The 10,441-nt window shown below is 36.8% G+C and overlaps 1 protein-coding gene across 1 annotated transcript; it reads left to right on the top strand.

Annotated features, from left to right (window-relative positions):
* The first annotated feature begins 1,759 nt into the window (after window positions 1-1,759).
* LOC143573329 (NAC domain-containing protein 40-like) lies at window positions 1,760-5,772 on the top strand. Its single transcript, XM_077058236.1, has 4 exons — window positions 1,760-2,041; window positions 3,822-4,075; window positions 4,170-4,484; window positions 5,092-5,772. The coding sequence occupies exons 1-4, from the start codon at window positions 1,786-1,788 to the stop codon at window positions 5,545-5,547; spliced, it is 1,281 nt and encodes a 426-aa protein (XP_076914351.1). The 5' UTR covers window positions 1,760-1,785; the 3' UTR covers window positions 5,548-5,772.
* Window positions 5,773-10,441: the final 4,669 nt, after the last annotated feature.

Here is a 10,441-nt window from a genome sequence, read left to right as displayed (position 1 = left end):
AGCATTAGAATAGGCTACAAGATCGAAGTTTAAATCTTTTGTGTACCATAGACCGAGATCTGAAATTCCTTAAACACCCTTTTCACAGCAATTAAGTGTGGTTATTTGCGGTTGCATTGATATCTTGATAGAAAACATGTAGAGAACGTTATATCTGGCCTACTTGATGTAAGATACAACAATGAATCAATCATGCCTTTATGCAATTAAATATAAATGGATTTTCTACTTGGATGAGAGTCAATTCGGGCACTAGTTGACATGGGAGTTTTAGATGGGGTGTAGTTTACCATAGAATATTTCTTAAAAATAATTATCACACATTTTGATTGATTTAAGAAATTTACAATCTTCATTTTGTTTGACTTCAAGTTCGACGAAAAAACTTAATTCACCCATCAATTAAAAATGAAAAAAAAAATTTATTAAGATTTCTCTTTGTTATAAAACTTCAATCACCATTAACAATAATGTAAAGAAATGCTAATGTACCTTCAACTTTTTTTAAAACACACTAGTAGTTTATATCTGAACGTTTAGATTTATTTAGAGTTGATCACCGCGGAGATGGTCCGTGTGGTTTGATAGAGCAAACATTTAGTTATTAAAATTAAAAAAAAACAAGTTTGGGGTTCGTGGGTTACTATTGAAGGTCGATATCAATATTTTACCGCAATATATAACAACTTAGTTTAAGTGATAGTTAATTTGTCTACCGGTAGCTAATGAGCTCACTATGTTGTAAACAAAGTACTACAAATGTTGGACATAACTTTTCAACTTAATATTTCTGTCACGTGTTAGTGACTGGGTTGGACCTATTGGGCTCATAGAATTCATTAGTATGTTACGAATTTATGGGGGTTACATTTAGGGTTTTATTATATTTTATAATGTCTTGGCTAATAAGTTAGGTTAGTCTATATAAATCAAGTCATGGTTTGACATTGTAGATTGTGGTGTGAGATGCAACCGAGTTAGGGTTCATCTAAAAACACACATAAGATGTAATCGAGTCAGGGTTTATCAAGAGTCAAACCGAGTTATAATTTGAGGTTTGTAATCAGTTTTTTGAGTTAGATTTTCTAATTAATAAACAAGAGTTATTTGTTTACTTTGTGTTTGATTATCAATCCAAGACTTGAACAAACAAATTTGATATATAATAACTTTAGTAGCCACCAACTTTGGTACCAGATGAACTTTAAAGTGTTTTCCTACCCACGTTGCAAAATTTCACCCAACCATTATTATGATAAACACCTATATAAAAATATAATTTGATACAATTTCACCATTTAAATTTCTCGCTACAGAACACTATAATTGTAGCCAGCGTTGTTGACTTTGAAGCAAATAAAAACGAAATAAAAGAAAGGTATAACAATAATAATTCTAGAAAATAAAAACGTACATGATAATTTCCACTGTCCCTGGATAACAGGAAACCGAATTTACGGTCAAGAATATTGAATACATATACATATAGCATCTAGATACGGTGTGCGTCATCCATGTGACAGCTAACCCATCCATCGATGTGGCGTATTCTCAGCATACTAATCCCGACACGTGATCACACTTGGTGCTGCTTCGTGTTTGCCTTGCGTGGGTCGGTTATTTATATTATACCAACCATCCTTATTGTCATGCAAAATAAAAACAAAACCTTAAATCAATCCCATATATTATCCCTTCCCGCACGCCAACAAATGCATCGTTAACTAACATAGATTCTTGTCCATCTTCTGAATATATATACATACATCTATATCTAGAGAGAGGATGGGAGAGAAAGAAGGTGATAACGGTGGTGGTGATGAGTTGACGATGGTTAGAAATGATGACTCGGTGGATAGGGTGAGAGAGATGCAGTTATCGATAGCCGCTTCGTCTTCGGTGTTTCCGGGCTTTCGGTTTTCGCCCACTGACGATGAGCTGATATCGTATTACTTGAAGAAGAAGCTACAAGGTCGTGATAATTGTGTTGATATTATCCCCGAGGTTGATTTCTGCCGTCACGAGCCATGGGATCTGCCAGGTTTATTAGTTTGGTTAATTAATAGTATTATGTAATACTAATAACAGTTAAACTCTTTAACTAAACACAAAAATATGAAAGATATCAAAGGACGTCCTTTGGTTTAGTGGTGGTGCGTACGTGACAAACAAAAAAATTAAACACAAATATATCTAGCAGTTAACTTGATTTATATTAAATTCAAAAATAGAAAAATCGTTTAGCTTTTTTTTGTTACACCTCGTTTACTAATAAATTACCATTCGTCAACATGTTTACAAGTCCTTTAACAGGGTTATCACATCCCGTTTACAGTTTATTATAACTGACCTGTCTAACCTGTTTATTACAACCAATTTTGATTATATGTACAATTCGTTTAACTTGTTTATAATTACCAATTTTAATTAAAAGAAAAAAAAAAGGTTAGATTACCAAAGCAGTCAAAGTTGACCAAAAGTTTACAGAATTAGACATGGGAATATAGCCTTCACTAAAGTAGTCGGCCCTCATTTTCAATCAGAAGTCGTCATATCAGTAGAAGCTCTACGGCCTGGCTAGGATATGAGACGTCTAGAAAAGAGACCAGGATTTAGAGTAGAGCATTTCTGACGGCTTCTTTATCTTTATAATTAAAATAAAAACATTCTACCTTTTTTTTTTTACTTGTAACAATTAAATAATTATTTTTTACATTTTCATTTGTCTCATCCACTCACAATCATTTCCAAATATATTAAAATATAAATAGCGAATGAATAGTGTCCATCCAAATTTACTATCTTCTTAAAACTTTCTCCCTTCTTAACTCACAACCACTTACTTCTTAACTCACAACCGCTTACGACCTCTAAAAAAATTTAAAGATTCCTCTCTCTCGTAACTATAGAATAGAATTTATAGAGTATAGAAATCATACAGGATAGCAGCAGAAATTGCTAGCCTATGCTTTTGTATGAGACGTCTAGGAAGCAGTTGACCCCGTAGTTGACACAACTATGATTTAACCTACACTTTTGTATGACGGCTAGGAAAGCCTTAGCTGAAATGTTGACTAAGCCTTAGCCCGTTGACGGGTATGATTTAGCCTACACTTTTGTACGACAGCTAGGAAAGCCTTAGCTGAAAATGCTGACCAAGGCTTAACCCGTGCTGTTGGGGGACGGCTAAAAATCAATGTTGCAAACTTTTGACTTTTTTTGGTAATTCTCTTAGGAAAAAAAAAATCTGACCCGTAAAAAATGGGTTGGTGAGTTGACCCGATTATGTTTGATTGTAGCTTATCAGCCCGTTTAAAACTCGTTTAGCTTTCTTGGAGTACAACCCAACCCATTTATAACTCGTTTAGCTTATTACAATCCGTTTACAAATTTATTACGACTACCAACCCGTTATCAACTTTGTTTATTACAACCGGATTACAGTTTTACAACTCGTTCAAACTATTATTACAACTTACAACCGTTTTATATTTTTATTCCTTTACTACTCTCAGCTGTTTTAAATCATTTTACTTGTTTAGATAAATTAAATGATAAATAGATATACTCTGCAAAGCTTAATATCTTAAAGGAAGGCATAAGTATTAACCAGATAACTAATAAAATAGTAAGTCTAGAATATTTAATTTGGATGGGCAATAATTATACATATGTGTATCTAGAAAACCCGGTTTCTGGGTTTTAGCATATTTAAGAACGCTACATCTTGCCATTTGAGTCAGCATATTCTCAAAACATTTCTTACAAGTCAAGTTTCAGGGTTCCTTTACATGTGGTTTTGACTTTTGCTTAATCATCAGGTCTTTCTATTATTCGATCCGATAATGAGTGGTTCTTCTTTTCGGCCCGAGGAAAGAAGTATCCGAACGGGTCACAAAGTAAACGGGCCACCCAATCCGGATACTGGAAAGCCACCGGCAAAGAACGGAATGTAAAATCAGGTGCTGCTACAATTGGCACGAAAAGGACCCTGGTTTTCCACACGGGTCGAGCCCCGAAAGGAGAAAGGACCGAATGGATCATGCATGAGTATTGTATGAGTGACACCTCACAGGTAGAACATTATTATTGTCATCAATACAAAAGCAAGCGGAGTTTTCATTAAATTGAGAAGTTAAATGAATATTGTTTTTACGGTGTTTATAAAGGAAGCTTTGGTGGTTTTTCGGCTTAGAAGAAATGGCGATTTCCGTTTGAATGAGTCGTCAAGGGGTTCTTCGGATCATAGGATATCGTCAGCTGCAGATAATGATTATCTTGATCAATCTGCTACAAATGAGTATCTCAATAATACCCAGATTGATGGAGACATGTTCGATGATGGGAACGCTATAAAGTCGTGTTCTATGGAGTCTAAGAGCAGCTACAGGTCGCATTCAGTTGAACAGAATGGTTCGGAGTCTGTGTCTGGTCAACAACATAATGACGACTTGCCAGATGGTGGTTTTTCGACTCCATATAAGGTCTCATTTCTATCTGTACCCTGTCTGTGTTTGTTCATATCTCTGAAGTGGGTTGGGCCAGGTTGGGTTGTTAAATTTGTGGTTCTTAAATTCTTTAAACAAAAAATTAAGTGACTGTTATGAATGTGAATAATATCCTGAAAATACTACTGTAAATGTTAAAAGAAACAGTTTAGGAAGGGAGGAGGATATCATTAAACATGTTTCGACCCGATCCATTTATTTTAATCTCGTTTATGACTCATTCTACCTATTTTGATATTGATTATATGATATAACCCGTTTAAAAATGTGTCAACTTGGGTCCCCATTTAATTAAACGGGTCATGTGCAGGCTGTCATGATTAGCCCGTTCGATTAAATTGATCGACCCGTTACCCTGCTTTCGGCCTGCTTAACCATTTTTCAACATTTCCAAATTTATGACCTTTTATCTATCAATGAAATTCCCAAATAATGCTTTGACTTTTGACAACCCGGTCAAACCAACGCCTTCACTGTTTTTTTCATTTCAGAACGTTGGATTATCATGTAACAATTAATATATAGTTTTCTTGAATTATAATGTAACTACCAACTAATCTAGTTTTGTAACCGAATTCAACAGGAAGGGAACAACGAAGATGACTGCTTTGCGGATATAATCAACGACGACATAATAAAACTCGACGAATCAGCCTCGCACTCTCTTATGCTCCATGGCGTCTTGACCGGGACGAAGTACACCGAAATGCTACCACAAGAAACCATGTCAGCCCAGGGAACAGCAGTGCGGAGGATCAGACTACGGGACCAAAGAACCAGACCACCGCTTTACGGTTACCATAACAACCAGAAATCTGACAACAAAGAATCAGGATGCGTGTTTAGTCTCCTAACTGGCCATGCCAATTGTCTCTCAAAGTTCCATCCAGCATATCTGGTTTTGTTGTTTTTGTTCATACTGTTGGTTGCTTGGAAAGGTGATTATATGGATGCTTATAAGCAGCATTTGGGTATGGGGTTGGAAGCTTCCAGAAGGCAGTTAAGGTGTTGGCTGCGTAAGGCTGCTGACTATATATAATGGTCTGTAAGTATGTTGTGTATCTGGTGTATAAGATGACTGGTGTCTAGGTGTTTGTGAAATAGTGGTTAGTATCTTTGTATGATGGTTTGGGATGTCTAAAAATACTTGATGTAAGCAAAAGCATGTGTTGATGTAGAAATATAAAGGATATTGTCTACCTGCTAGTCATATGTAAGTGACTTGATATAACAAAAATAAGATATGGCTGTTTTTCTCTTTTAAGGTTTTGGGATATGAACTTGAACTACTATAATTAGGAAGTAAATGTGCACTTTCGCAATTGAAAAAACAGTTAGCGAATATAGCCAGTCTTGTGACTGAAATTGCTAGTTGAACAAGCGACCAAACTTATTTCTGTAGACGACCTTTTGACTGAACTAGCGACCGTATGCAATATATTCAAAGTTTGTGACTGAACTAGCCACCACATGCAATATACAAAGTTTCAAAGTTTGTGACGACAAACTTATTTCTGTACCTTGTGACTGAACTAGACTGTAATATATATTTAAAGTTTGTGACGACGTTGATAAAAGCAAAACTACAAATTGATCTAGCTTGTGTTAGTTTTTTTTACGGCACCTATATTAGTTGATCTAGATTAGTCGAGCTTTTATACACGATCTAATATGATTATATGATCTAATATGAAATTAAGGTCAAATATAGTGAGTGTAGGTCAAAATCATTGTAAATTATGGTCAGTTATGTAAACATCAACAAAACATACACACATGGCCTATTAAAATCTAATATGACACCTAGTGTGCTCTACGTACTAGAGTAATGATATATTTTACAACATTAAAGCCAATTAATATACGTATAATCTATTATAAATTGATATGATATAGCATGACTTGTTACAACTCTAACTCATTAAAACCTAATATGAGTTACTAAGACTCATCATTAAAGTGTAATAAGTCTTGAGAACAATTAGACCCATTATAAGTCATTACAAACTATTACCAGTTAAAAGTTATAACATAATATAACATGATGTATACCTCGTAGTGAGATGTATCAAACAAGTTCAAATTCTTTAAAGGAAAAATTATTAAAATAGTCAATGTTGACCAACTCTTTCTAAAAATAGCTATGGTTATAAAAAAAATTCTCAAAAATGGCCATCAAATTCAATCGGATCATACTTAAATCGTTTTTTTAACCCGACAGATTAATATACCCTATCAGAACTTGCCACGATTCCTGGTCATCTGACAACAAAAAGAAGTTTTTCGTCGTCCAACGTATTTTTTTCTATTGCCCGACATAATTTTTTTCATCTTCATCTTCTACATCTCAAATCATAAAACCTCCATAATATAACCAACCTGCATCTCCATCTTTTTTATTACTTTCAAATAATCAAACAAATCTATAGTCCAAATCGCTTTTTTAGGAGACATTACCCCCTGCAGACTGTTTGTTTTTCCGAAGATGTTTCATTAAAAAACATCTACACGCCCACTTCCTTGTGCAAACATGGTCCAACCACTTCTAGCATCGTCTCACACATATTTTTCATCAGACTCTCATCTCCTCAAACCCTAATCTCATCTCTTCTCCTCTATCAAACCCAGCCACCTCCACCTACCTTCCACCTCCGCCACCTCCCGAACCTGCCGCCGCCTCCTCCACCTACCACAGTTGACCCCCTCCTCCACCTACCAGCCGCCGCCGTCTCCTCCACCCACAACAGCCGACCCCCTCCTCCACCTACCTGTCGCAGCCGCATCCGCCATCTCTCTTGGCCGCCGCCGGCGAATATCATCTCATTTCATCAATCAATCATTTGATCCATCGAATCTCATCTCATCAATTTGTGAAATCTTGATTTGAGGCAATTAATACTTGTTCTTGAAGTCGATCATGAATTGTCATGTGGGTTTTGTTTCTTTGTTCACCATTATAAAATGTTTAGATTTATAAATGTGTTGTTGTTTGATTATTGTTAAAGTTTGTAGTATTTTGTTAATTGTTAAAGTTTTTGTTAATTTCATTAGATTGTTATTAGTTTGTAAAACATTTAGGTTTGATGAATTATTGTTATTAGTTTGTAGTTGAAAAATTTGTAGGTTTTTGTTAATTGTTAAAAGTTTTTTTATTTAAGTTTCAGTTTATTTAAATTTTAGTTTATTTTAGCAGTTTACAGACGTGAAAAAAACAGACTTCTTGTTACAGACTGCAGATGTTTGGTCCATATTTTCTAATACAGATGTTTGTAGATGTGGTCTGCAGACTGGCTGCATACATTTTACCTCTGAAATGTTAGATTATTGGAATTATGAGAGACTTGTTATGGCATATTAGATTGTTAGTAGTTTTTTTACCTCAAAACGCTTCATATTTTCTAATACAGATGTTTGTAGATGTGGTCCGCAGACTGGCTGCAGTCAACATATTTGAAAAAAAAAATACCAAAACGAGAAAATGATTTTGGCACAACGTCCAAATAGGTAAGACCCATGGGCCATGAATATTACTTTAAACCTTTTATATAAAAATTGTTCCCATGTGTAACTGTGTAAGCTCCAACTTGCTTATGTAGCCAGCAAAGCAATGACGTCATCTCACCTAGTTTTATAAACTAAAAGTTTTAGTTGATTATTTAGACACTTATACTGTCATACATCACTCACTTCATACATTCACTCTCAAACCCAAAAGTCTAAAACATAAAAAGAAAAATGGCAAAACCAATTGCCGAGCTTATATTCATCCCATTACCCGTGATCGGTCACATGAGATCAACAATCGAGATCGCAAAAGTACTCGCAAACCGAGATCAGCGCCTCTCCATAACCATCCTAATAATAAAACCACCCTCCGGCTTGAGAACCGGCTCGCCCATTGCCACATACATCAAATCATTAACCGATAAACCTATAACACAACGCATAAACTACATCATACTCCCACAAGACGAAACCTTACCAACACGTGACCTATAGAAACATGAAATGAATCTGACCTGATCCCTGACGATGTTCCTCGGTCTTCGAGATGAACGAACCACGTCTTGATCTTCTTCTCCGGTTACTTGAGATCTGCAATGGCTTTTCGGGGTTGTGGAGGTGACTGCTAAGAAATCTCGAGGATCTCTTGTTTACAGACACAAAAATGGTTATGGTGGTGGCTCTTATTGAGCATGACCAACCCTTAATAAGGAGGTGGAGACCTCCTTATATAGGGAGCCTCATGGCCACCATCATGGTACCCTAATGGGCCTAGCTCAGTTAGGGTTACCTCCACAAAACCCCCTCAGCCCAATAATATTGTATTAGTCCATATAATAAAGTAAGCCCAAACATAATACATTAAGGTCGTGAGCCGGGTTTAGTACCATACCCCTACAAGCCCCCCAAGTCCAGTGTTGCTCCTAGGCGTGCAAGCGTTTAGGTGGAGCGCTGGACTTCATAAGGTGTGTTAGGATATGAGGCGGTTTTTTCCTTTTCTTCGGCCTTGTCTTTATTGTCTTTGAGTTTTGAGAGGTTTTCTCCATGATGGTGACATGTTGTAATCCTTATAATAATGATGGTGCACTGACATAAATAAGATATAGCACGCATCATAACAATAGTGGCGCGGGGCCTGATAAAAGATAGAGTGCGCATCTCGATAATAATGTAATGCAACTTGCGCGCGAGGCAGCTTACGAGCTATAAAAATAATTAAGCTTGCGCGCGAGGCGACTCACGAGCTTTAAAAATAATGAAGCTTGTGCGCGAGGCGACTTACGAGCTATAAAATAATGAAGCATGCGCGAGTTGCGGCTTATGAGCTATAATATGATGATAATGACTGGCCCACAAGGGCCTCTTCTGCGCAGGATGACTATCCCGGCTTGTCTTCAAAATAATAATGGGGGCACAAACGGCCAGATAATAATAATAATGTCATAGGTGCTTGTGCGACTCGTAGCCGAACCTGCAAAAACATATCAACTAAAAGTGGATGTATTATAAGGTTCCCATCCTCGGGCAAATTATGAGGTGTGCCCAACCTACGTTGGCGCGTGGCCGTTTTGGAATATTATTAGGCTCCCGACCTTTAAGTTTGGCGCGTGGCCTTATGGGTTTATGAGGATTCCCAACCTTTAAGTTTGGCGCGTGGCCTTATGGGTTTATGAGGATTCCCAACCTTTAAGTTTGGCGCGTGGCCATATGGGTTTATGAGGATTCCCAACCTTTAAGTTTGGCGCGTGGCCTTATGGGTTTATGAGGATTCCCAACCTTTAAGTTTGGCGCGTGGCCGTATGGGTTTATGAGGATTCCCAACCCTTAAGTTTGGCGTGTGGCCTTATGGGTTTATGAGGATTCCCAACCCTTAAGTTTGGTGCGTGGCCTTATGGGTTTATGAGGATTCCCAACCTTTAAGTTTGGCGCGTGGCCTTATGGGTTTATGAGGATTCCCAACCATTAAGTTTGGCGCGTAGCCGCATGTTCTGCATTAATATAAGCACAATTTTTTGTGCGATTTTATGCAAATCTTATATACTCATACTTTTCGTTTTGTTTTTATTTTGATTGTTAAACCAAAATCAATATAGGCAAAAAGTTTGAGGTTTTGTAAAAACTTGTGAAGTAATTCACTTACTTGAGGAATTTGTAACCAAGCATGTGCTATTGTTAGCGCTCTGGGATTTGGTCGCGAGGATTCCACGCTTCCGACACGAGTGTTCCGTGCCTCTGACGCGAGACTTCTTTCAGATCGAGGAAGGTTTCCTTGTTATACTTGTGGAGGGGGGTAAATGTCAACAGCTTAAATCCTTATTTTGTTATCATAATAAATATGACTCAAGAGTTGAGGGTGCTGTTTTGAAAATTTGGAAATTAATTCCTCCATCAAGACTTTGTTGTCATGTGACATGTGATGATACTGACAA

The sequence above is a fragment of the Bidens hawaiensis genome, unplaced genomic scaffold (genome assembly GCF_021521415.1).
Source record: "Bidens hawaiensis isolate Kalapana, Puna unplaced genomic scaffold, B.hawaiensis_p1.1 tig00026381_1, whole genome shotgun sequence".
In the NCBI taxonomy this organism is placed as follows: domain Eukaryota; kingdom Viridiplantae; phylum Streptophyta; class Magnoliopsida; order Asterales; family Asteraceae; genus Bidens; species Bidens hawaiensis.
The sequence above is the reverse complement of the archived record's forward strand: the minus strand, read 5'-3'. Positions and strand labels throughout refer to the sequence as shown.

Coding starts and splice junctions, on each gene's coding strand:
- LOC143573329 (XM_077058236.1), top strand. CDS start 1,786: ATGGGAGAGAAAGAAGGTGATAACGGTGGTGGTGATGAGTTGACGATG. Junction 2,042..3,821: donor CGAGCCATGGGATCTGCCAG/GTTTATTAGTTT, acceptor CTTAATCATCAG/GTCTTTCTATTATTCGATCC. Junction 4,485..5,091: donor GTTTTTCGACTCCATATAAG/GTCTCATTTCTA, acceptor CGAATTCAACAG/GAAGGGAACAACGAAGATGA.